The sequence below is a fragment of the Halichoerus grypus genome, chromosome 6, assembly GCF_964656455.1.
Source record: "Halichoerus grypus chromosome 6, mHalGry1.hap1.1, whole genome shotgun sequence".
In the NCBI taxonomy this organism is placed as follows: domain Eukaryota; kingdom Metazoa; phylum Chordata; class Mammalia; order Carnivora; family Phocidae; genus Halichoerus; species Halichoerus grypus.
The window spans coordinates 111,490,200-111,517,790 of NC_135717.1; the positions used below are offsets into that span (position 1 = coordinate 111,490,200).

The 27,591-nt window shown below is 38.5% G+C and overlaps 1 protein-coding gene across 6 annotated transcripts in view; it reads left to right on the forward strand.

The window, feature by feature from the left end:
- Positions 1 to 25,669, forward strand: part of TMEM117 (transmembrane protein 117) — a 494,145-nt gene extending 468,476 nt beyond the window's left edge. For all 6 annotated transcript variants that reach the window (XM_078075906.1, XM_078075905.1, XM_078075907.1 and 3 more), the window contains 2 exons: positions 13,441 to 13,570; positions 23,549 to 25,669. In XM_078075906.1, coding sequence (XP_077932032.1) covers positions 13,441 to 13,570; positions 23,549 to 24,195 — 777 coding nt within the window. In that variant the 3' untranslated portion in view covers positions 24,196 to 25,669. The remainder of the gene's footprint in view (positions 1 to 13,440; positions 13,571 to 23,548) is intronic.
- Positions 25,670 to 27,591: the final 1,922 nt, after the last annotated feature.

A 27,591-nucleotide genomic window follows, 5' to 3' on the forward strand; every position in this document is an offset into this window, starting at 1 on the left:
CCTTTTAAAAATAAAATAAGGAAAGGTATGTAAACAGCTATGCTTGCTGAAGAGATTATTTCATTTAGCTCATTGAATGGTGGCTGTTGTCATAACTGTTCATCAGTTATAGCACCTGGCTAGAGATGGGGCAAGCAGAATAGTCAGTAATATTAATAAACAGAAAATGTATTTCCTTTAGAGGACATCTATTTTGGATCATTGCCTGAGTAACCTTACTGACCATGCTATCAGGAGAAGCATGCTATATAACTGTCAATGAGGGCAGGCTAAATGATAAACCATTGACTTGAAAAAGAAAAATTTTTAAAAATTGTTAATTATAATATTTATTCTTTCACATTGTATGTGATCAAGCTCAGGAAGTATAAATGAAGAAATCTCTCAATGATTCTGAGTTAATCAGCATAACTTGCAGGTGCTTTTCATGAAAACACCTCAACATTGTTCATTTGTACTGTTCCCAAAAAAGAGATGTAAAGAAGTACCCATTTCTGGCTAAGACAATCAGGTATCTGTATTAAAAGGCAAATGATATGTGATTAGTTGAAATTTTTAGTCTGTGGTATCACTGCTAAAGAGTGGATTTACTATTTGAAAGAGAAATGCAGTATTAAAAGTTTAGGTATCTGAGTTAGAATTGGGATGGAATTCAGTCAGCAAATCACATCTTTGTAAAACAATTTGGAAACTTTATTCAGAAAATTAATTTCTGAACATAATCTATCACCTGAATGGTTTCATAATGATGTTGATTTGCCAACTTCTTCTCTAGTGAGAGGTAATGAATCAAGTGTACTTGGGTTTATGTAAGAAAAATAACATATTAATTGATTTATGTATATATGTTGCACATATCCAAAAAGCAAACCCTTTGGCAACTAGCAAATGTAATAATTTCACATTTACCTATGACTCACCAAGTATCATCCAATGCTCGAAGGCAAAATTTTGTGTTTTTATGTTTAGTTTTTACGATTACTTTCAGATAGCTTTTCTGTGCATTAAAAGTCAATTTTCAGAACCATAGGCTTACCAATTTTTATGAATAAAAATTTTATGAGATATTATCCTGAGGTAGCATAAAATTATTTTCTGATAAGTTTTAACACCTTCCCCAAGTCTACTATTACTTTGTTCCCACATATGCTTGAGGATATTGCTTGGAACATTTCTAAATATGACACATTTCATTAGAAATCTGATATATTGCACAGAGATATGAAGCTTCAACCTCATAACATTACAATGTACTTGCCAATGTTGATTACACTGGCATTCTATTTAAGATCAAATATCAAGAAGGACTTTGAATAAAATTATTAATAATGTTATATTTATGGAAATTGTGTCATCTTCTACTGATCATAAATTGTGAACAAGAAGAATTAATCCTTGAAGTAAGGGGTTCCCAGTAACACAGTAACTTGAAACAGTTCATTGACACATAGAATAAGGAAAACTTGTTATAAAATAAAATAGTTTGTTAGATTGCTATGCAAAAATAGATATATTATTATCCTTATAGTTCTCATTCTTGTGTTTCCGCTGTGCATCGTCACCTACATAGTATGAAGCTTTATCCCTTAATGACATGTGCAGGCACAGTGTGTGAGGAGCACAAATCTTACCTCCATACAAGTTCCACAGAAACAGAAAAGTTGTCTTTTTAGGAAGTTGCAAAGTTTGATAGCCATCACCAGTGGGCACTAAATCATCCCCAAATCCATCCTGTTTTCCCATGCAATGATATAGGAGTCTGCCATCAGAGTGCCTGAGCATGATGAAAAGTAGCCTCAGGTGGGAAAACCGAAGTGCAGAGAAGTTGGGGAGATAGCATTCATTACTAGAAATATTCTAAGTTTAGAGCCACATCTATGCATTGGCGATAAAAATTCTAAGATGGTCATAAACCATCTAGAGTTAAATGCACATCTCAGCCTGCATACTTTGCAGGCTTTGTCAATGACTTGCAGGATAAACATAGACCCACTACCATGCCTTTACTTTGCAATGGAAGCTGGGTAGCATATATTCTGAGAAAATATTATTTCAAGATAAGCTGCAACATACCATTAAAAGGAAACTTTTCATTAAAATATAAGTTAGCATCAAACAGAAACACATATTGGCATGACAGTTGGCTTTTAGGTGGGAAGATAATTGTGACATTAGAGCCTGATGGGGGAAAAAAAAGTCAGGAAAAGTTTGATATGCTGTACAAAAATGTCTTGGAGTCAGACTGACCTAGGTACAAATCCTTTTGGTATCAACCAACTGTGCAGCATTGGGCAAGCTACTTGACTGCTCTCTGAGCCTCACTTTACTTCCATCTAAAATGAAAAAAAGCCTACCTACCATATATATTTGCAGGTGGTTCACAGTGGATCAGATACTTGGCATAAAGTAAGTTCATGACCAATGTTGGTTTGCTTAGTCTGAATAGAATATGAAAATATAGTTGATCTCCTCAATAGCTGTTTTCTTTCTCCTAAATAGAGTTCTCAGTGAGGGGGATGTAATGAAATATAGTTCACAGGTTACTGATTAAATTTCATCTGGTCTCTCTCTACCGTTAATCCGTTGGGTAACATGGGTGGAGTCTTGTAACCTCACTGACTCTCATTGCCTATAACTGTAAAAGGGAGAGGTTAGCCTACTTATTACTGCCATTTGATATATTTTGAGAATAGATGTTTTGCATATAGTGGGCATCGAATAACTGCTGAATTAGTTGAAGAATAGTGTGATGCCATCCTATGGGGGACTTGAATGGGCTATTGAGAACTTCTGCAAGAAATGTAGACTTACCATTCTCTCTATTAGTGCTATGTGGAATCTATAAGCCAAGCCCACCCCTGGGTTCTCTGGATGCATTATGTCAATATAGAGACGGGCAAGTACTAACTTGCATGCAAGTCTTCTTTACCCTAACATATAAACTTGTTCTCCAAAAGGACCCCGAGTGGGAGAATATCTCTCCCATAGGTGGCTAACAAGGAAAACACGGTATTTTAGGTTTTTCTTGGCCATTGACCTTTGGACTAACAATAGTTTAAAAAATTTTTCAATTCGCTGAGGGTATAATTCTCCAACAACAAAATGCATTTTATTCTTTCCATCCCTCTACCCTGCCACTACATATCTCATTTTCCTAGACTTTGCTCTTTTACTTAAAGGTTGATAATTTGTCTCTAGAGCTCAGAGGATGAACATTCTTGACCTAAAACTCATCGAAGAAAGGCCTGGAAAGTCTGACAGTTCAAATCCATTGCTCTAAAGGTTTTACTTTCTGCTCCTTTTATCACTGGGTGGTCCACGGGGGTCAGAGGCAGAGACTCTGTGATTGCTCCAGAATCTGAAGTCTTTACCGAAAGGTAAAATAGAAGGAAACCACACTGGGTACAGAGCAGCAAGGATCCAGCTTATTGTCTCTAAAAGCCTGCTTCATTAAAGGCACAATGAACTTTGCCCAGTGTTGCTTTGTTTTGTTCTGTTCTTCAGGAAAACATCTATTTCGACTTTACAGACAGTGATGGTCATAATAGTTATCAACTGGCACAGCAGAGGTACTGACCAATGAGAGTAGACAGCTGTAAGCGGCCAGGATATCCATACTGGTGGATACCAGATTTTAGCATTCATCTTAAAACATAAAAAGAGAATCTTAGGTCTCAGATTCCCTTATTCTACCAAAGTTCAATTTATTTTACACTAACAAAATTTATTTGAAATTGGTGTAATCATAGTTTCTCAGTAGTTACTGATTCTTTTTTCTGTTCCCACTAATAAAAACTCATAAGAGTTCTGTATTATTGCCTCTACTTCTCACTTCCTGTTTTCTTTTGAACAGACTCCAGTCAGGCTTTTGTCCACAATATCCTCTTCCTCTGGAGCTCAGAGGTCCTATCATGATCAGCAACCCTCATATTGCCAAGTTCTGTAGTTACTTTCAGTCTTCCTACTCGATATTTTAGGTGCATTCAACAGAGTTAATCACTACTTCCTTCTTGAAACATTTTCCACCTGGCTTCTAGGATGCCACTTTCTCCTGCTTTTCTTGTCATGTATGCCATTCCTTTTCAGTTTTCTTTACTGGCCTCTCGTCTTCCAACTTCTAAATGTTGGAGTGCCTCAGTGCTCAGTCCCTGGCAAGTCTCCTCCTCTCCTGGCTTTGTATACTCCCTTTCCAGGTGATTTGAATCAGTTCTGTGGCTTTAGGTCGATGCACATGCTGAGTCCCACATCTATATCTCCAGCTTTTGCCTCTCCCATAAGCTTCCCAACTGCCTACACAATACCTTCATTTGGATTTCTAATAGTAGCATGTTCTGAATAAATCTCTGGATTTCTTACCCACTTCCCTATCTTCTACAGGTGTATTGGTTGCTCAATCTTTCTTTACCCAGTGAATGCTACTGGTTGTTCTAGTAACTGGTAAATTCAGAAGTTCAGTTGATAATACCTTTAAAATACATGTTGATCTGAATACCTGACCACCCATACCTGAATACCTTTACCCACCATCAACTCACAGCTAAACTATTGCTCTGGTCTCCTAACTGGTCTTTATTCCTCTGATAGCCAGCCTACCACACTCCACACCACTCAAACGCCTACAACCACTCTAAGCTTGCTGGTTTTTTTTTTTTTTTAATGTTATGTTAATCACCATACATTACATCATTAGTTTTTGATGTAGTGTTCCATGATTCTTTGTTTGCCTATAAGACCCAGTGCTCCATTCAGTACATGCCCTCTTTAATACCCATCACCAGGCTAACCCATCCCCCCGCCCCCTCCCCCTCTAGAACCCTCAGTTTGTTTCTCAAAGCTTGCTGTTTCTTGAGCACACCCATCTCATTTCCTCCTTAGGGTCTTTGCATTTGCTACTCTTTCTAGCTGATCTGCTTCTCCTCCAGAACTTTGCAGGGCTTCCTCTTTCATATCAGTCAGTACTCCATACAAACGTCACCCCTGACAGAGAACACACTGAGGCTTGATGGAGGGAGGCAGGTCGGGGATGGGCTAGATGGGTGATGGGTATTAAGAGGGCACTTGTTGTGGTGAGTATTGGGTGTTGTATGTAAGTGATGAATCACTGAATTCTCCTGAAACCAATATTGCATTATATGTTAATTAACAAAATTAGAACCAAAACCAAAACAGAAAAACAAGGTCACCCTTGAAGAAGTTTTCTTTTGACTAACTAAACTAGCATCCACCCCTAACTCTTCATCCCCCAACCCTGCTGGTTTTCCTTCAGAGTACTTACTACTATTTGACATCATAGTATAATGCTACTTGCTGATTTACTGGTCTCCCAATTAGAATATATGCTCCATTAGACATTCCTGAAAAAAAATAATCATAGAAATGAACCCATTGCAAGAAATCCTACAGGTAATTTACCTTAACAACCCACCTGATAGTTAGATCAACTTCACACTCTGTTATTTGTGAAGTGAACATTTTTATGTTGAATTACATTTACCCATTGATCTCCACTATTACTATTTTTTTCACAGAGAAAAATGACCTCAATATTAAATAAAAATTTTACCAAGGACAATAATATCTATTCTTTTGACAGCATGCAATTAATTTTTCTCTATAGCCCACAGAAGAAATCAGTCATTCAGACAATTGTATGTGACCGTTGCTGGCAGCTTGTGTAGAGTCAGAACAGATACTGGAGCAGTGACATTTTGTACCAAATGTGCAAATACAAGAAAGCGCAGAGTAAGCAAAGGGCTATGTGCTATTGAACTGCAGCCAGTGTGTGAAAAATGACATAGAAGTGTGTTGTCTAAGAACTTCCTTCCACTAGATTTCCCTCTTTCCTTACAAGGAGAAAGGAGTTATTAGGAGCTCTCCTTTAAGTAAAAAATAGGTCAATTTATTACATAGTTAATATTCATTGTTCTTAAGAAGTGCAAAGTAAGTCAAGTTGTTTGATAACTGATGGAAGATTTCATCCAAAAGGACTTATTACCGAGTTCTAACAATGTGCTTCCTTAGATCTTGCACTAACTTTGGTTATCAGCACCTTGTCACAGACAGGGGTTTGGTTCCTCCCATCCCCCCACAGAGGAGTCTCCGAGATGTCAAGTACTCTGTCTTGTGTACTAGGGAACTGTATTGCCCTAGTGAGGGATATTGATTTCCCATTATTCCTAGATGCCACATGACACATTTCTAGTAGTTGTAAACACTTACAAGACTGACTTTTATTTTGTCCTTCATCACATCAGTCTGCCAAAGCAGGACATCTATTAATGAGTCCCTGTGCATTTTATCAGACACCCTTCCATCTTGGTGCTTAAGGCATGATGCTCTCAAGGGATCTAGATAGAATAAAGCTTGTTTTAGAAAACCAACTGCTGCTTTGCCAGAACCTCATAGTCGGATCTTTTAAAAGTAACAAAAACTATACTTACTTTTCAAATCTACTCTGGGCTTGACTTACTTGCCTTTTCTACAGGCACGAAACCATTACTTCTATCTCATTGATATGTGTTGGCTTTAAAATTAGCCTGGAAAATTCTTACTGGCCTTCGGAAGTAAGGAAGATCATTGCGGAAGAAAATACATTAAATAACGTTACAAAATGGGCCCTTAGGATAAATTAGATTGTTTGGGCAACAACTTGAGAGTTAATTGGTATCTTTGAATATACAAAAACACATGAAAGAGTCAAGTTCTTTAAACATTGTAAGTAAGGGTCTACAGCCTGACTTGGGATTTGTTCTAGTGATGAATGAAATCGGCCATCTCTACTACTTGTTGACAAAAGCCTACTTCCACCAGAAAGCGAAGATTTTTCCTTAAAGATTTTAAATTTTTTAAAAGCATATATGCCCCCAGAATTCATTTGCCCTTCGGGGGAAAATAGTGAATATTAAGAGAAAATGAAAGAACAACATATGAGAAAAAGGTGTTTGTCAAAGGGCATCTGAGTAACCTCCTGCTATTTCTTTTTTGTTCATCACTCACATTTACTGCAGGGCATCGCCTCGAGGATCTTCCTGCCATCAGCCACTGTGGGAAATGACCCCCCACCCCACTCTGTTTAATCACATGTTGGTTTACATTCTCTTTTTTGTTCTTGGACTAGATTGAACATGTCTCATGAGTTTCTTTAATTTACTAAATATAAGTATGATAACTTAAAAGGGTGTCTTGGATCATCCCAACAACCATTTCTGGTAACTCCCCAAACATTAACTCACCTCACAATATTTACATTTGACAACTTTCTTTCTGTAATTATCCACTGTCTCCTTTCCTCTGTGATTTTTGGCAAATGGTTTAATCTTTGGTTACTGTCCATATATTTGCAGTATGTCTAGTTTATTGGGGGAAAAAAACAACCAATTTTTTTTTCATAATAATGAGTCTCAGATTGATGTGTAATATTATTCACAAAAACAAGTACTTGTTGTGTTGCCTCTGTTTACCTAAATCCATTCTGTGTTGCCATTTACATGAAGTCAAAAAGGGATTGTTGTACATGTTTAACTTTCAGAGAGTTACATTCATCAATTCAACAAATTTTTGAGTTCTTCCTATATGCTAAGCACTCTTTCAGGTGTGGGGAATAGACAAGTGAACAAAGAGGGAAAAACTTCTGTAAGCTCCCTGGAGCTTACATTCCAATGGGAGAGGCAGGGGAAGAACAAACAAATAAGCAAAATCTACTATATGTCAAGGTTTTCAAGGATTTACTCAGCCACTCAGCCAAGTGATACTACAGCAATTTTGCCATTTAGAAGAATGATAGAGTTGCCAAAAGAAATGTTATTAAGAAACAATAATATCACCTAAAGCATGAGTACAATTCTTCAGGCCACCATGGCTCACTGTTACCTAAAATCCTGTTGCTAGGACACTTGCTAACATAGAGAAGCTAAGGACATTTACAAGCTGGGGAAATTTTTGGTGAACTGATGTTCTCATATTCATGGGACTAAATTTGTTTTTGAAATATGAGGAGAAATAGAGATTAACAAACAGAAAACAGAGCATATCTGTCAAATTCACTTTTGAAATCATTTTAAGCTTAATAATCTAATGCGTCTAAAGAGGAGATATAGAACTTACTCCATTGAAAAATGTTGCTACTTTTTATTAACATTTAAGAATCTATTGTCGGTTCTATTCTAAGTGGTTATCAGTACTTCTCAGTAAAATCTAACCTAATCTCTCTCTTAATTTCCTAAAAAAAAACAGATGGCCAATATTTGGCCCACCAAAAATACAACTTTTGTTCTGATACCATGGCTTTCGTTTTGTAGGGTAATCAGTGTTATTACATTTTTATCCTCTAACACTTCTCTAAATAGAAATGAGGTCTCTTCATTTGATTTGGGAAATTGAATGCTAGTGGGAGAATTCAAAACAGTGTTGGTTTCAAGCTTGAGTTCCTCTGCATAGTACCAACTTCTTTTTCTTGGCCCCAAGGCATGCGTCTCAATGAGAAAACATGAGGGAATGATGAATCCAGCATATCCTGAGACCATTTTGCCTATATACTTAATGCTGCCTTGAAATTCTGTCCAAATGTGGTCCATGAATGATAGGGCCACATTTGGACAGAATCAGATTTGGACGCATCAGTCCAAATTACACGTCCAAATGTAATTTGGACATCAGTGTCCAAATGTGATTTTTATTGTGATAGGCAGAGTAAGCCATAGTATATAAGAAATAAGATTAGATATATACCATGGCACTGCTCATTTATATTGATATGGGAAATATGCCCATCTGAATGAAAATTAACTATTTCTTATATGAAGCAAGGTATAAAGTTGGAAGTCTGTTCATCACCATGAACTGATGAGAACTGGAGCAGCATGTATGATCTGATATGCCTAAATAATTCTCACCTCACTGAACCGCAAATGTGATAGACTTCTATAGTGATTGTTAGATTTAATAACAGAAAGGAGTAAGGAAGCTTTGAATTACTAAATATTGATAACATTTCTTAAAGAACAAAATAAATGAGCATTTCATAATATGCACAGTATTAACCTATCTCTACTGTGGTCTTAGTAGCTAAACACATCTTGCCTTGTCATTCTCTTAACATTCTCATCTTGTGTTCAAATATATATTTTACATTTATGCGGCAGGAAAGAAAGCTATGATTCTCATAACATTTACATCCAAGCTGTGTATGAAAATTGCTATACATCCAGTTATGGTGTCAAGAGAATCTCAATATTTTATAGCAATCACCTGTTAGTCAAATGTCCCTGCTTCCCCAGGCTGATTAGAAGCCAGTGTCCCTGGGACAGTTGCTTAGTGGAGAAAGAGTCACAGTTGGTCTTGTTCAAATCCAGGTCAGATTAAAAAAAAAAATGAAAGCCCTTTGGGGTGGGTGGGAAAAGCAGTTTAAATCTCTTCATGGAACTGGCTTTTGGTGGGAGACAAGCAGGAAAGGATGATCATCGTGATTCTCCATTAGAACAGATGCAGCAGGTCAAAATAATCCCAGTTTGGAGTAAAACACAGTAAGTGCTGTTCACAGAGATGGCATGGCCTGACAGAGAGAATTTATTCTTTGGGCTGTGTTCTGCCACATCACAACTGCATTTTGTGACAGCCTTTCTGAGACAGATTTCCTCATCTGTAAAATGGGTTAATAATAGGAAGCTTTCAGGATCATTTGGTACATAGATATAAATATATAGCCTAGGACGATGCTAGAACATTGTGAGTGTTTGATAATTGATGCCCAATGTCCACAGATTTCCTCAGCTCTTAATTACTCATGTTGCTAGCTTACCAGCTCCCGTCTGCAGGGTAGCAATGCCTCCCTTCCCCACCAGTAAAGTCCCCCACAGGTATTTCTGGAGGTTTCAACAGTGTCACCACATTGCATAAGAGACCAAGTTGCTCTTGTTCTTCCATCCTCCTCATGAGGTCACCTTACATGTCTCTTGAGAGAGGCTCCTTCCTTACGGTCCTGCTCCCAGTGCCCTCTGGGAGAACACCACTGTGACCAAAGTCCCAGTCAGAGACCCCAGGAGGCCAGCACTGTGCAGTGGATGAGAGCAGAAAGGAGAAGAGGCCCTTCGACCTTTTTCACCCAGACCTGCAAGCAGCCTTATGTGTGATTCTGAAAACAGACGCATCTGCTTCCTCTGCTTCACTCTCAGGATAACCTTGATCTTGGGATCATGTGGGGAAACCAGCCATGCTTGTTGGCCATTTCCCTGTCTCTTCCCTCTGTCTCCAGCACCTGCTCATTGCTGTCCAGGCATTATCTCACCCTCCCAAGGAGCCTGTGAGGTTGCTATATTTAGCCCCAATTTATAGATGAAGAGGCTGATACCTAGGGAGATTCAGAACACCACTCCTCCTCCCCTTTTACCTCCTTTAAGTAAATACCTGGGGTATCATCAGCCTCAGATACCCCTGCCCGTGAAGAGAAGCCCCACACTTCCTGCAAATGATAGCAATTATTATTAGCATCCCAGTCTAAGTCAAGTGAGGCCAGAGTTTACACTGACCCAGTAATGAGTCCGGAGAAGTATGCAGAGTAGGAACTGAAGTACAAACATTGGAGTAACAGGGAGAGAAGGAGGGGGGTGGGGAGTTCCAAGACTAAGGAAAAGAGTTTTGAAAACCAAAATATGGTGATTATAAAAAATAATGTAGAACAGATGACTCTAAGAGAATATATCATCTTTTTTATTAATCTTCTTTTCAAAAACTTTTCTTACAAGGCACCAGCTACTTTTATCATACATTCCCCCAAACTCCCTAAGCTGATCCCATCTTTAAAAAAAAAGGAAAAAAGTAATGCCATCATCCAGACAAGGAGCAAGACTTTCTCTTCTCTTTCATCTGCACTCCCATTTCCTTAATTCATCTTTCATTCTCCAACTATAGGTGGGAAATCTTTGAGGAACTATTTTTTGGTGAATGAAGTTTTGATCTCATTCTACAAGAAATCTCTAGAGATTACTTTCAAACTAAAACCAATTTCATACCCAGTAGAAAACTTTCATCTCATGGAATAAAAAGCTAAATGAGAATAGTCCAAGAACATCTTTCCAAAAAGAAGGTACTATACTTGCTCAATTACGACCAAGAAATATTCTCTTTCTTAAACCAAGAAATAAAAAAGAGAACTGCTCTGTTGATAATGCTTTGTGTTGTTTATCTAGGGCAAGTGAAAGATACTGTGGTTATCAGTCCCTTTATGTGTCAAGCATAATTTTTCATGGGATTATATTTTAGCAAAAGACCAAATTCAATTCCAATTCTCTTAGCAATAGTATTTCAAGTAATATAAGAAGAGCAAGGTGTTGATGAAAAATAAAGGAAAATACATTTAAATAAAATGTAATAATTCACAAGTATTACCAACCCATTTTCTTCTAATATTTTAGATCAAATGTTCTAAATTATCCAGCTTATGCTTTGGGTTTTCTGAATTTTCCAAATTACATGTCTATTTACTGCTGATGTATGAAAAGCAAGGAGAGGTGAGACCAACAAGATATTTGCATACACAACAATAGAAAAAGATGATGTGGTATCATTTCATTTTTCTTTTTGTGTCTTTATTTCTTATTAGCAGTTTGGAGTGATCCATAGATCATGAAATTAATAGACATTGAAAACTTTCCTGGTTACTACCACCCACCTAGGTTCCTTTTCTCTGAAGCCTATTCTCCTTTGACCAGAATTCTCAGCAGAAAGGGGATGGTGGGGTGCCAGGGTGGCTCAATGGATTAAGTGTCTGACTCTTGATTTCCGCTCAGGTCATGATCTCAGTGTCGTGATATCGAGCCCCGTGTCAGGCTCCGTGCTGGGCAAGGAGCCTGCTTGAGATTCTCTCTCTCCCTCTGCTCCCCCCCACCCCACACACCTGCTTTCTCTCTCTCAAAATAAATAAATAAATAAATAAATAAGGGGAGTGGAATGGACATGGAAACTCTATGATGTTCAGGCACTCTATTATTGGCACATCTGTATCAGCTGAATATATAGAAGTCTTGGAAAAATTTACTTTTTAAATTGAAATAATGGGGGCGCCTGGGTGGCTCAGTCATTAAGCGTCTGCCATGGGCTCAGGTCATGATCCCAGTGTCCTGGGATCGAGCCCCGCATCGGGCTCCCTGCTCCGCGGGAAGCCTGCTTCTCCCTCTCCCACTCCCCCTGCTTGTGTTCCCTCTCTCGCTGTGTCTCTCTCTGTCAAACAAATAAATAAAATCTTTAAAAAAAAATAAATTAAATAAGTGGAAATAATGTACTGAAATCTGAAATTCATATTTTGTTCATTACTTTTTTCAGTAATATTTTTAAAGATGTTCACTAAACACAGGACTGATAATTTAGGGATTATTTAGTTATTAAAAGTGAAAATATGTGTATTAATGCCTATGGATCCACCTCAAATGTTTCTTCATATTTAGTCTCTTTTTTCTTCACATGCTAGCTGTGAACTTTAGTTTGGTGCTATATCCAAAAACCAAGAGCAGATGAAACACCTAAAAATATCCTCATTTGCATCTGTTTCCCTTCCTTATGAGAGGGAGGGTCATCCCTCCTGATTTTGCCTTACAACAAGAAAATAACTAAGACAATTTGGGAATTAATTCATTGTTCATCTCTCATGCTAGCACGTCAGGCCCTCCATCATTTGGTTCAAATTGATGCTAAGTTGCAAGAGAACAGAACAAGAGTCTTTGGCATTTTTCCACTCCATGTAGTTACTAGCAGAGGTGATTAATAAAAGGCTCTTGGATGTGACTTGAAAAACTTGATTAAGTGAATTAGATCCTTATTTATTTATTTATTTATTTGAGAGAGACAGAATGAGAGAGAGAGCACATGAGAGGGGGTAGGGTCAGAGGGAGAAGCAGACTCCCTGCTGAGCAGGGAGCCCAATGCGGGACTCGATCTAGGGACTCCAGGATCATGACCTGAGCCGAAGGCAGTCGCTTAACCAACTGAGCCACCCAGGTGCCCAAATTAGATCCTCTTTACTTTGTCTTCTTACACAAAACATAGTATTATGGGGTTCATATTTTTTAAAGGTAGTGAAACAAAATATAACAAAATTACCACATATTTATAAAATATGGATCTCTTCCTTCCTATAAAAATTTAAGATCAGTTCTCCAGAATGAAAGAGTGAAACATGTATAGATGCAAATCAATTCTATATTGGTTTCTTATTACCACATTAAAGACAAAATCTGAGGATGTAAGTTATGACTTAATTTTGATTTTGAATGCATACAACTACCTAATGTACATAAAATAACCATCACGGAATGAAACAGATACATCCAACAGCTTGCTGCATTTAAATGATTTTAAAATAAGTGCTTGTAAAAAGTCAATTTTTGGTGTTTTGCTGCTTAGGAACGAAACAAATCACAAATACATTTTTATGTTGATTTTCTTTGACAGGACTGGGAATTCCCACATTTTATGGGAAATGTTGATGTAAATCTTCCTGGGTTGCACACTCCTCACATGCAGTTCAAGATTCCTTTCTTCCAAAAGATCTTCAAGGAGGAATATCGTATTCATATAACAGGTATGCTGTAACTTTAAACACGATCTGATTGTCTCCTAGAGTAATACCAGCTGCTATAAAAAAGCAAGTGGTAACATTTTAGAGGCATGCATACATCTAGTTTTATTTCTCACTCACTTAATAGTGCAAGGTGGTTCTGGGTCAGTTGGGGGTTCCAAACTATCATTCTGGGACTAAGGCTACGAGCGGCTTTAGTCATTTGGATTTCAACATCCAGCAGGCAAATGGGAACGGTGAGAATGGAGAAGAGGATGAAGAAGGCTTACCTTTTTCTTAATCACCTTGACATGGGGAAAAAACATATACCCTCTAGTCACATTTCACTGGCAGTAGCTCATCAGATAGCCCTACTTAGAGTCAAGGAGGAAATGTGGTCCGTGCTTGGGCAGCCACTTCGGTGTCACATCTACTGTTCTCGCATCTGCTGTTCTTGCGGGAGGCCACAGTTTTGGTGTGGATAGTTAGCTATCTCTGCCATGCTCCAGATACCCCTCCACCTTGGTTTTCTTCATGAGGTTAGTTGCTTTCTCACAACATACAGCTCAGTATGTTTTTTCACCATTAACACCCTTTACACTGCGTTCCTCAGTTACTGCTGAGATTGGAACGGTGGTATCCGAGAGCACCAGTCAGACCCTATGCCTTTAGGGAGTTAGGCCACTTCTCATTTGATCAAAACCTCCTTCTGTGGCAGAGCTCATGTTTCTCTTAGGTGAGTCTCTTGCAGATCCTCAGATTCTTTCATTTGCAGAGATGCCCTCCTTTTGAAACGGCTCCGTTACGATTTATTATAATATTCCTTCATGAATCTCAGTCATTCTCATCTGAAAAAGGTCTTCCTGAAGTTCTGTTTTATACCTTTTTTTTTTTCTCTCCTAACCAGAGGCAGACAGCTAAATGATCACATAAAGGGTGGCGTTAGCTCCCAAGCTGTTCAAATGTATGTAGTGAATGTGTGTGTGTTTTAAGGACAATGGCTTAGGATCCCACACCTGCTATAATAAAAACTGCTGAAGAAATCCGTGCTTACACTACTGTCTGTGCTGCTGCGTAAAAATAGCCCGAGCACAGAAAACGTGAACATCTGAGTCTTGCAAAAACCCTTTGCTTCCCAACTTGAAGGCTGGTTTTTGCTTTGAGCATGAGGCGACCTTCCTAAACTGGAGAATGAGCTCATGAATAGGGAAGATGCAGCAGGTTTCTTTTCCTATTTAAAATGAATGAGGCCCATCTATTAAATTCACTGGGTAAATCAATCACTTTGAGTTCAGGTCACATAGTGTGGTTTCAGAGTCCCCACTTAATCTGCAGCATGCTCCCCTCTCGGACTTCTCAAACAGCTATCACACACACGGCATCATCATGTCGCTTTGGGTGGGCTTTTGCGTGGACCATCTGTTCTTGCTATCAGCTCTTGTCCCAGGCCACCATGGCACTCATATTATCTCTGAATATCAGAATCCCCGTCAAAAATGTACCGCTGCAGTGCATACTATCAGGTTAAAAGGGGGGTGGAATATTCAGAGGAACCCGTTGGTAAGAAAAAAATCAAGTTGTTAAAAATCTTTAATTTGGGGGTCGCCTGGGTGGCAGTCGGTTAAGCGTCTGCCTTCGGCTCAGGTCATGATCTCCAGGTCCAGGGATCCAGCCCCATGTCAGCCTCCTGGCTCAGCAGAGAGCCCGCTTCTCCCTCTCCCTCTACTTCTCACCCTGCTTGTGCTCTCTCTGTCTCTCTCCCTCTCAAATGTATAAATAAAATATTTTTTAAAAATACTTAATTTGGGGCTATTTGGCAGGGCTTTGTCATATATGCTATCATTTATGGACAGGGACAGGTTCAGGTTCTGTGGTGCCCAAAGCTTACCCAATCTGGAATGCTCTAGTTAAGAATATAACAGCAAAATTACGACTAAAAATTACTTTCAGTGCCTTGGAAGAAGGACACGCATACAGGAGTCCTTGAAGCTTCCGTGTAATTAGCTTCGAGATAAAGCCTCCTATGCAGTTGAGCTAAAACCTTTATTCCACCATGTATTATTTTCTAGAAACTTAAAAGGAAGAAAGACTGGCTAAGCTCTTGGAATGGAAACTGCACATTAATAACAGTTGTGAGAAGGTGGAAATATATTGTAGTTAAGGTTCTGATGCAGTCTTTGCCAAATGATGCTGAAAATCATATCATTCGAGATACATATTTATAAACACATTGTTGGGCCCCATTCCTGATAGTTCCAACTCAAGAACTCTGGGCCAAGGCCGGGGAATGGGACGTTAGAAAAGCACCCAGGTGATGGCCACTGGGAACTGCTCCTTGGTGCTGGAGAAGGCGCAGGTGAAGCGGGCTGTCTCCCTGCGATGGGCCGTGCCAATGATTGGGTTCCTGGATCTGCCTGGAAGACCTCTGAGGGTTCTGGAGTTCTAATCCAAAATAAAATAGGGTACAGGTGGGCTTTGGGGTGAAAAGTTCCACTATAAACAATTTAAACCCAATTTATGGTAGGATGATCATGCGCCGCCCCAGATCCATGATAAAAAATTCTAGGAAAATGATGGCAGGTTTGGAGCCTGAAGAAAGTCTAAACTGTTCCCCTCTTGTGTTATTCTGTGACTCTCTTTGTTCTGTTAATTGCTGAAGATGTGGCTGAGGACACTCTGAAGTGGCAGCGAGTCTCCTGTGAAAGGGCCTTTTTTTTTTTATCTGACTTTGTAAGATAATTGTTTCTGGGGAAACCTAGATAAAATTTCCAAAAACATGGTACATGTCGTATTTTAATATGCTCAGTTGTCAGTAGCCTGCAAATTCCCAAGTCAACTACAAATGCTAACTTGATCAGCTCCTCCAAGTTCTGCTTCTTTTTGTAGGGAAACTCAGTGCTTTTCTTGATGAGTAAATATAGTATTATCACTGGGTTATTAAGCATGAAACTCTCTATATCCATCGCCAGTGGTTCTCAGATTTCAGTGTGTATGAGAATCACCTGGAGAATTTGTTAAAAAGATCCATCAGCCTCATGTGCAGAGCCAGATGCCTGAGGTAGGAGGTGGAGCCTGGGAGCCAGCCTTCTCTTAAGCATCGCCAGTGATGCCTATGCATGCTGCCAGAGGCCCTCTCTTTGACCAACATTGCTGCTGAGAAACACTTTCTACCATCAAAATTTCTCTCATCCCAGCTTTAATTTATTTCCATATGCAACTCTTAAGATCAAAAGCCAAGGGGCAGAATGAAAATTCAAATAGAAATGGGGTACTAGTGAGAAGGGCACATGCTAGAGAGTCCTGCTGGGAGCTGGAAAGTTCAGAGCTGGGGCCAAGAAAAGAGGTCCCAAAGCAGAGTATGATGGGAAACATCTGGGTGACCACAGAGGAAACTGGAGTCAGGGGTGGGAAGGGATCCTGTGGACCCCCAGACAGCTCCATCTATTGCTTTCTCTGCCTGTGTTTGTTCTGTACTAGAAGCGTCTGTGCAGAGACTGCTAGAGTTCTCATGGGTTCAAAGATGGCTCCACCACGGCCTCAACTATCATTTCTCTGTGCTCTGGAAATGACGTTCAGTGCATGCTTAGAAAATGGAATGTAATGGTTTGGTGCCTGGACTCTGGCTCAGCCACTGACTGTTGGTGTGGCCCTTGTCAAGCTCCTTAACCTCTTAGAGGCTCAGTTTTCTCATCTGTTAAATGGGGACAGTAAGGTTCTTGTCCCATAGGGTTGTTGTGAGATTTAAATTAATATGTACAAGGCACTTAAAACACTGCCATTTGGTAAGCACTCAGTAAACTCTCACTACTTTTACCTGCAGCTTTTGCTTTCAGAGTCCTGCCAGAGTTTGTTTTCCTATTTAATTAAAAAATATTAGGTAGCCTGACAGGGGGCTCTTATTATTTATCCACTATTCTGAATTCTCTACTGTTATCTACTGTTCTGAGTCAAGAAGGAGAAGGCTAAGAATGGAAAAAAAAAAAAAATCTCTCTTCCAATGAAGAGCTGTGTATGTAGAGGGTTATCTGACACTGATGAGTTCCCATTGACATTTTAAAAGCATTTAGGATTTGGGTATTTTCTAATCCTGATTCCATGCTAGTTTTGTTTATGCATTTCAGAAATGACTTGAATTGTTGCATCTGTTTAGCTCATCTGGATCCCCCTTGACAGATGGTTTGCTGCCATGTGTATGAGCTTTCATTTTATAAGCTGGGCTGCTGCTTATAAAAATAAATCATCTCTATCCAAGGGTGTGTTAAAATATTTTTTTCTGGGAATTTTGACTTCAGTAACAAAGGGGATAAATAGTGATTAGGTCACATCAGTGCTTTTAGCTCAAGCCCATTGTTCTTCTCTTAAACATAAATGCTAAATGTAACCGTGTAATTATTTCCTCTGGCCTCTTCCCTTTTACCTATGAGGTGAGTGCAAAGATGGATTCGAAATGTGATGTACTAAGTCTCTGGAGGCGAGAGAGGAATGGCCTCTCAATTCACTCTCGGAAGCTCCTCTGAGTCCTATTAATGCCAATCCCGGCGGAAGCTCTGCCATCTGTCATCCCAGCCAGACAAAGGAAGTGTCCCATTGGTGGCCATCATCTGAGTAAATTAGGAGGGGGTTGGGGGAAAGGCCAGAAGGAAGGCCTGTGCATCTGTGAGGAGAGAATTCACTCTTTTGGCACGATGATGCCCATGGGAACCCTTTCGGCAAAAAAGGAAAATGTAGAAGTAAACAAACCTCCATAGTGTCTGTGTTCTGTTTCAGCTTCCTGAGCCGTGTGAGGGCACAGGTGCTTTACAATGGCGAGAGTGTGGAAAATAATGAATAAAACTCCTCTGTTTTATTTCCATAGGTGCATGATTTCTGGCAAATGAGTTCCCAGAGATTGTTTTTTAAAGAGCCCTCCTATGCCAGTCGGATTGTGGGAAGTGCTGGGGAGGGCAGGCCAGTGGTTCATCCAGAATATTCTGTCCGACAAAATTAACAAGGGGCTTGTTATAGGGAAATATGATGCATCCTGTTCACCGTGACAGTCTCCAAAGATCATGAATTTACCCAGGGTGCACAAGGACATCTTGCTAGTCTCTCAGTTGTGAATTTTTCTAAACCTTTCCTGAAGCAGTTTCTATTTTCAACACATTTATACAGCTCTAAGAGTTAACTATGTTTATTTCTACATAAAGTAGCGATTCCTCATATTTGTCCAAAACTCATCTTCTTCAAGGCCATGGATGCTTTGCCCAAAGCCTGTCAGCCCTGGCTGCCCCTGAGCTGGCCTGCTGTGTTCAAACTGAGGTGTCCTGTCTTCATTTGTGCATATATGAGCATTTTTGTGATAAAACTCACACACTCTTCGGAATTGTCTTTACTGCCAGAAGAGAGACTTGAAATATATAATGAATTCTAATCTCCGAAATATGAATATTTTGCTTTTCCCAGTTTTCCAGATTATATCTGATTTTAGCAGTATCCTAAAATTCACCAGATCACTGTGACACATGTATTTGATTTGAAAGACTATAACTTTACTCCTTGGATTTGTCTGGACACATTATCTCAGGGTTTACCTATTGGTTAACGGACATTTTCTGAATTAATATGTGTCTAAAACTAAGCTAGGATCTGGGGAATACAGAAACAAACATGACACAATTCCTAATCTCAAGAAAGTCAGAGTCTAGTGGTCACCTAATTCAGTATAACCCCATGGCTTTCCCTTCTCCTTGTATCATTGCAAGTTTCTACCTCTCTCTACTCATCATGTTGGATTATGTCCCACTTAGGAAATGACAATGACAAGAGAGGCACTTAGAGAAGCTATATTCATTTGCTTTTAAGTCTTAAGATGATGCTTTACTAACTCAAATAGCTCTTATTAATTCATAAATTTTTTAGTAAATATCTTCAGTTTACTAAATGTTCTCCTTATGACCCAAGCACTGAATGTGGTTTCCAGATAGCCCTAAATTACATAGGAGTTACTTAAAGAGATGCTAACTTAGTGAGCCCTGTTTTCACGGCTCGTGTCTGGAATGAAAGGACATTGAATATGGCCAAGAAGCCTGTTACAGCAAACTGTTATTTCTTTAATTATCCAACATTTATCTTTTTCAAGGCCATGGTTGCTTGCTATCCCATAATGGGTATTAAAAGGCTTTGTGGAGCATGACTATTTCATGTATCTGCACCGGATGCCAGATTCTGGCCAAGTGGTGGCACTCATTTGGTATGAAGGTGCCCACAGCACAGCTCAGTCTCAATGCTAACTGGCAACTCCACTGAGTAAAAAAATTTTTTAATATTATAATTGCATATCTGAATAACGAAAGCCTTCTTATATGATGGAAATATCAGCACTTTATACTCTTTTATCCTTAGTTGAAAAAATTACATTTTCCCCCAAATTGTTGTCGTTTCCTATGCCAAGTGATGGTGATATTTAATGGAGAATCCTTTTAAAACCAACTAGCCCAGGATTCTATAATCTCCCACAATGTAAAAAGATAAAATTACCATTATAATATCATTTTTGACAGTAGGATTCATTAAAGGCACAAAATACAAGAGAGAGGTAATCCCACCAACACCATGCAGTGATTTCTCATTAAAGGAGACAGTGAGCTATTTCAACAAGGAGATTAATAGAAATAATGTATGGATTCTTACCCTCCCTTCTTGCTGATTTACATTATGCTATGTAGTTGAAACAACAGGGGAAAATGCAAAATCTCTCCTATGATTAATGCTGAAATACTAAACCTCTTGTTATGGTTGATTGTACATTCACAACAACACACTTGGGAAATGGCAAGAGAGCATTTCTATTCTTTCCCTTTTTGTGTTTGATATCCTTTCCATGTGGGTCATTTCCGGGACTCAAATTTATTTTTTATGGTAAATAGTGTTTCTCAGAATATACAATTTTTAAAGGAAAGCTTTCTCTGCATGAAAATCATGTATTCCATCTTTTTTGCTCCAATGGTGAGATTTCCTGGCCCATTATTAAACGTTAAGGTTTAGGTGATGTTTATTTCACAGACTCATCAAAGAGATTTTTAGGGCTGGGGAGAAACCTGAAGGATCAATAGCTCAACCCCCTCACTTGATAGACAAGAACAGTGATGTTGAGTTGTCTCGTGTGATTTTGCTTTCTGGTTTGCCACATCTCATAGGGCAAAAGTAATTTTTTAAAGAGGAGAAGGCATTACAAAAGTAACAAAGCACTGTGGGAAAATAGAAGGAAGGATGTTAGCCAAAGATGAACATCCTTCCTCTGTGCAAATGCATAAATGGACCAGCAGTTTATGTCAGGTGGGCTGGAAACAAACAAAAAGTTAAGAAGAGCCATTGCTTCTGCATTTTTACCAGCTTCAAGGTTCAGCTGACTGACTTTGACAGGGGGGTAGGAGGGGTAGAGACAGGGCTACATCCACAGAAGGAAAGAAATGGGATGTCAATAGGGAACCTGCCTCTGTTCTCTCCCCTCTGCACTTTTCCACCCTGACATGGCCTGTCTGCCGGGGGGGGGGGGGGGAATGCTACTTCCTGTTCTTTAGCTTCAAAATTTGTGTATATAAATGACCTAGTCCCAGGACCATTCTCCTGCAAGTTGTAGACAAATTACCAATTGCTAAGAATTTTCAACATGTTAAATATGCTGATTCACAAAGCATGTTTACATATAACTACACACTGAGTCCTCTTAGATAACTGGTCCAGTTATATCTACCCAATGATGTCAGTGCTCAGTGATTCCTGCTGTTTTATCCAAAGTGAGACATTTGATCACCTTTAGAATATATCTTTTTTGCAAACCCTTACATGCTCTTCTGTCCTTCTATCACCAAGATCCTACACTAACTGGATTGAAGACATAGAAGAAAGAAATTACAGAAATAATATTCCTCTACATTTTTGGCAAATTTAATATATTTCAGAGACCCTTCAAATATAACTTCTCATTTCTTCCTCACAATCATCCTTTGAGTTAGTTACGTTGATATTATTCTCTATTTCACCGAATAAAAAATTGAATTCACATAGCTAATAAGTAGAAGGATTTGGGGGAAGAGGACAGAATCATAGAACAAGAAGTCATCGGTTCAGTTTCCTCAATTTGAAAATAAAACTGTTGAGGTCTGGAGAGATTAAACAGGTAACCCAAGGTTGTATTATTTAAGTTAAGTGTCTGGATGAGCTTCATCTGCTGATTTCTAGCCTGCAGTTTTTTGTGACTGTGGTTCTCCCTCTCACAGATCGGTAAAGATGTGTTCGAGAGGGGTGATGATAACCCATTAACTGATGTCCTCTAATACCTTTTTAATTTGCTCCTCCTCCCTCTCATCTAAATATTGACTCCAGGTCACATGGGAAATAACATAAAGTGATTCTTTAGTGTCAAAGTGTAGTGGTCAAACTCACCCACCACCATTCAACTTAGGTGAGAGGAAAATAATGTAGGAAGTTTGGGGAAGAGCTCCTCCTATCCTCAGGGTTCCTTTTTAATTTGATCAGTGTATATTCACTTCAATTTTTATACTGATTTTATCTTTTTCCCTTGTCTATTAACATTCTCTGAGCATCTGTTCTCACCAGAATAGCACCTTACTCCAAGCTCACTGAGAGTTCCTTTCTTCTCCCTGATTCTGTGATGCTGCTTAGCAGTGGTTTCTGATATCCTGTTACCCTAGATACAGGGACCACTTTATGAGGGACTGCCCTATTCATGAGTTAATAAAAATGACCTAGAGAGAGTACAGGTTTCTCCAAGGGACCTTTGTGAGTCAAGAAGGTGATGGTCAGTCATGCAAATTCAAGGACCTGTCTTCCTCACCATCCAGTCTGGCTTCATAGCACATGTAGTTTGTAGCAAGAGAGTATATATCTCCTGCAACAGAGAAGCACTGGAAGCCACTCTCTCAGCTTGCTTTCCATCGTGGAAGCTACTAGCTATTGCCTCCTTAATATTGGATGAGAACCTCAGAACTTTTTCAATTCACTTGTCTCTCGTTCCTCTCCTGCATTCTCTTCCTACAATATTCTCCATTATTTTCTTTCTCTCTCCTCTCACCCCCTCTTTCATCTCACCTCATCTTTTCCTGTATGCTATTTTATCTGCAGCATAATAAAAACATACACTAAAAGAAATGCACCATTTTCCAGACTATTCTCTGTCCTTCTTTCAAGGACCACACGAATTGCTACTTCCTCCAAAATCCTTTCTGCAGATAATTCTACAGCCCTCAGTTTTTATTCCATTTTCCCCAGCATCTTCAGCGTTTATATTAGATAACATGTCTCTAAGCAATGTCTTACTTGTATGAAAATTTTAACTACTACAAAGAAATTGTAGTAGTTAACAACCTCTTCAAATTGTGTCTTCTAAAGCAGTTTGTCAGCTTTGGTTGTATTTATATGTCTGATAAATGGATTCTGTTCAATGAGAATTTGATGCAATTATTTTTAAAGTCTTGAATGCTCGAAAATTATTGATTGAATCAACAGGTCACCTACAAACAACAATGTGAATTCAATTGATATACTGCTGTGTTTGCATTGCAAAATGATTTATTTCTTGCCTACACATAATTATAAAACTGTAAGAGATGTTCAATCATATGTTAGACTTTTCTAAGAACTTCATTAGAACTTTGTTTTTAAACATTAACTGAAATGTTCTAGAGAATAACCTACATGGAACCAAATTTGAGTACAGCTGCAGTGTCCATAAAACAAGGAGGCTTAATCTGGTTAGTGTAAGTAGCATAAATTATTGACTCTGGGACCCACAGTCATATTTTCATGTGTCTAGAATACAATTAGGAAATATCCTTTGTCAATTCACTTAATGGCAGCATAGCCATCTCAAAAAATTGCTAACAGGCCTAAAACATAAACACTTTATACTTGTACGCCATTATCTCCATTTTATTGGAGAAAGCCCTATTGCAATTTCATAGGTCTTTGACTAATATGCGTATTTCTTTTTTTTTTATGCAGGTAAATGGTTTAACTATGGAATTATCTTTCTCGTCTTAATTTTGGATCTTAATATGTGGAAGAACCAAATATTTTATAAGCCTCATGAATATGGACAGTACATTGGCCCAGGGCAGAAGATATACACAGTGAAAGACTCAGAAAGTTTAAAGGATTTGAACAGAACCAAACTTTCCTGGGAATGGAGGTCCAATCACACTAACCCTCAGACTAACAAAACCTATGTTGAAGGAGATATGTTCTTACACAGCAGATTCATAGGGGCTAGCCTTGATGTCAAGTGTCTGGCTTTTGTTCCAAGTTTAATAGCTTTTGTGTGGTTTGGATTCTTCATTTGGTTCTTTGGACGGTTTTTGAAAAATGAGCAAGGCATGGAGAATCAAGACAAAACTTACACTCGCATGAAAAGAAAATCACCGTCAGAACATAGCAAGGACATGGGAATCACTCGAGAAAACACGCAGGCCTCAGTGGAAGACCCACTGAGCGACCCTCCCTTGGTCTGCATCAGGTCCGACTTCAACGAGATTGTCTATAAGTCTTCCCACCTCACATCAGAAAACTTGAGCTCGCACTTGAACGAATCTACCAGCACGACAGAAGCTGATCCAGACCCAACGACTTCTAAAAGTACGCCTACGAACTAGATTCCCTTAATTGGAGATAGCGCAAAAAGCAAACTTGAGTGTAACTTTAAAAAGGTTAGTCTTTCCTTTTGTAAATGTAAGGTTTACGTAGTGTTAGGTAGAGAAACACAAACAATGCCACAACGGTGCTCAACATGCTTTTTCTAGGACTCATTGTTTTCTATTTGTATTATAATACACGTGCCTACTGTATATCTAACGTCCTCTAGAGATTGCTTTTCACAATTGCACAAGATATTTACTGACTTTACAGCATAGTAGACGATTAGCTGATTACCCGTGTATCTGATGTTCAACCATAGTGGTGCCTTGAGACATTAAACTGTTTTTAACTGTACTAGAACTGAAGTGTGGAACAGTCCTCGAACCTACTTCACATGGGTTTTTTTGTATACAATTATTTTGATCTACATTTGATGTCTTAGCAGGAAACAGATATAGCCGTGATGTGGCTTAGGAAGTATCTCTTATTTCCTATTCAGCAGTGGAGTTGTGACTTTGACAGCAGGATTGCACAGAGGCCTGGTGATAACCTTTGAATTTGTTTTGGCTATCTGCCAAATACAAATACAGATTCGAAATTCAGTATGAGGAGAACGATAATCCAGCATGGGTCACTACTTGTGAAATGTGGCTTTCTCCAACCAGTAATTGCAATTAGATGATAATACCTAATTATGTTTTCCTAATTAAAGATAAATTGCTACTTGATTAAATATCCTGCCCTTCACCTATGGGAACAAAGGTTAAGAGGCACAGTTGGGTGAACTCTCAAATTTATTGGCATTTACACAAAGCGCTAGAAAACCAAGGAACTGAAGTGAGAGTTGTACAGCCTACTATCTGCAATATTTGTACATCTTTCTGTAAATATGGCTCTGGACAATGAAAATTGAAAAACATATGCCAACCCTGAATAAGGGAACTCCTCTAAAAATCATGCAGCAGAACCTTGTGAGGTAGAAAAAGATGTGCATGAAAGAATCTATTCAAGTAGCTTGTTTTGTGTGTGCATTTTTTTTTGTTTTTTGTTTTGTTTTTTTAAGAATTAAACATCATACATTAATAAATATAAATTATATATCAGTAATTATGTGATGTAGTTTTTTGTTTGTAATAAAGGGATTCACTTGTATCTTAGTTTAACAACAGCCCGTTTAATTTTTTTAACTTGGTGCCAGATGAGTTAAAAAATGGAATACACCCAATGTGCTTTTAATTTTGTTCCATAAATTGTGGTTACATGTTCTTGAGGGGGTTAGGGGAGATCACTTTTAAGGCAAAATTATTTTCCTGTCATATACTGACATAGCTGTATTTTGTCTTTATGATTTTTAAAATCTCTCTTGTTTTGATCTATCTGCTTTTAAGCTTGCAGCATGCTGAATTTAGCATGCATAATAGAACTATGCATTTATCTGTCACTCGAGAGCCAGCTTTAATAAACATCTTCCTACAATTGTTTACTAAGCAACTGGAACCATGCCCTTGCTGTTTCTTTTACCTTAAATAGCCATGCCTGGTGCTACTTAGAATCATAAATATCTCTGACACTAAAAATCCAGAGATCAAGCTTACTATAGTAACCCATTGACCATAGTGTCCAAAGACACTTACCATGTTATTGCTTATATGTGGTAACATTGGCCATTACCAAATTTGCATAGTATAAACATTCAACTTTTGACTCTAGGACAAGTAAATAATACCACCTAGGACACTCTCTATATATATTTTATTCTGAAAGTCACTGTCTTGTAGAATGAAGAAGGAAGTTGATTTAGAAAGCGGGTGTTCATGATCAGTATACAGTCCTTACGAAAATATTAAGAATTTTTATGTGGGTGTTAAGGAAAAAGTGGTCCAATGATGTAATCTAATTAAAAGAAGATGGAAAAAAAATAACCCTAGAGCACTATGCTTATGTGTTTCTAGGGATTGACTAGAGAAGCTGGCTATCAGCTGATATGAAAATATATCTTTAAAGTTTTCCCTAAGTTTTGATAACAAACAGAATAATTTCCAGTAATGGCATTTTTTTCCAGCAATGGAATTTTAATGGCATTTAATGGCATTTAAACAAGATCCAAGTCTTTGAAGGTTTCCAATAGTTATGTATATCAATGTTGACATATTTATCTACCTATGGGTCTCCTTCCTTCTTTTGCTACCTCTTTTAGATAGCACATCACATCTGCACTTATACCAGTTAAGGACTAGCAAATAAAATAAAATAAAATAAAATAAAATAAAATAAAATAGTAAAGGTCAAAATCACATGTACTATGTTTAATCTTGAATCCTGAGTCATATACCAATAGACTATGACTCTACAGAGCTTTTTGAATACCAAACCTTTTGGACTATCAAGGGCATTACAAATAAAAAAAATGTGTAGTAAACCGGGAAAATGAAGAGTTAAAAAAAGGATTTAAAAAATCATTAACCACAGATTCTAAAGAAAGCATAACAAATGTGACGCCTTAATTGCAGTGATGCTTAAGGACTATAAACAATTATATTTCTACTGTTCAGTAATTACAGCATTTTCTTTCATGCAGTGCAGAATTTGTACTAATTTGACACAATTTTAGTATCCTACATTATAGAGTACTTCATTAGTAGTTTAAATGGAAAATTAAATAAACACTATGAATTTATGCCTGATAATATATGCCTAGACATAAATCTCATCACCACATGCCCATCTATATTATATAACCATACTTAGTTATCTCATACTCTCCCCATGCTGGCCACTTATCATGCTCACTTATCTTTTAGCACAGCTAAGATCACCTGTGAATCCTATTAGAAGTGTTAAGAATTATTTGTTCTCCATTTGCCCGGAGAGTCAGCCAGGCATAAAATCTCCTTTTACTTTTATAGCATCAGATTTCACAACAAGTAATTCCCACAGGCACTACTGGCTGACAGGCCACGTCAAAGACGTTGTGCAACACAGACGCTCGGAGTTGAGGGGGGAAGTCTATACCGCTGTCATATCTCACAACTGGGCCCCATAAGCAGTTCTGGTACATTATGTGCCTACCCTGTGGATGACCAACACAACCCAATATGAAACTCGGGAAAGGTAATGCTAATAAATCACTCTTAGCTGTCCCTGTAACTGATGACTCATGGTGCCAACTGAATTCTCTGACTTTCACCTAAGACCTTAGCACCCCATTATTGCTTATCCTCTGTCCTCACTCTGAACTGATCCCTATTTTAAATTAAAACTCCTGGCTATGCAGCCACAATCTGGGTATTGTGCTTTTATTGGTTTCTTCCTGCTCAGACTGTGATGGCTCACTACTCTATCTGGTCTGATGTCCTCCAGCTTTGCCCCTCAGAATTCAACTCTAACCTATATTAGCTAGTCCTGCCATTAAG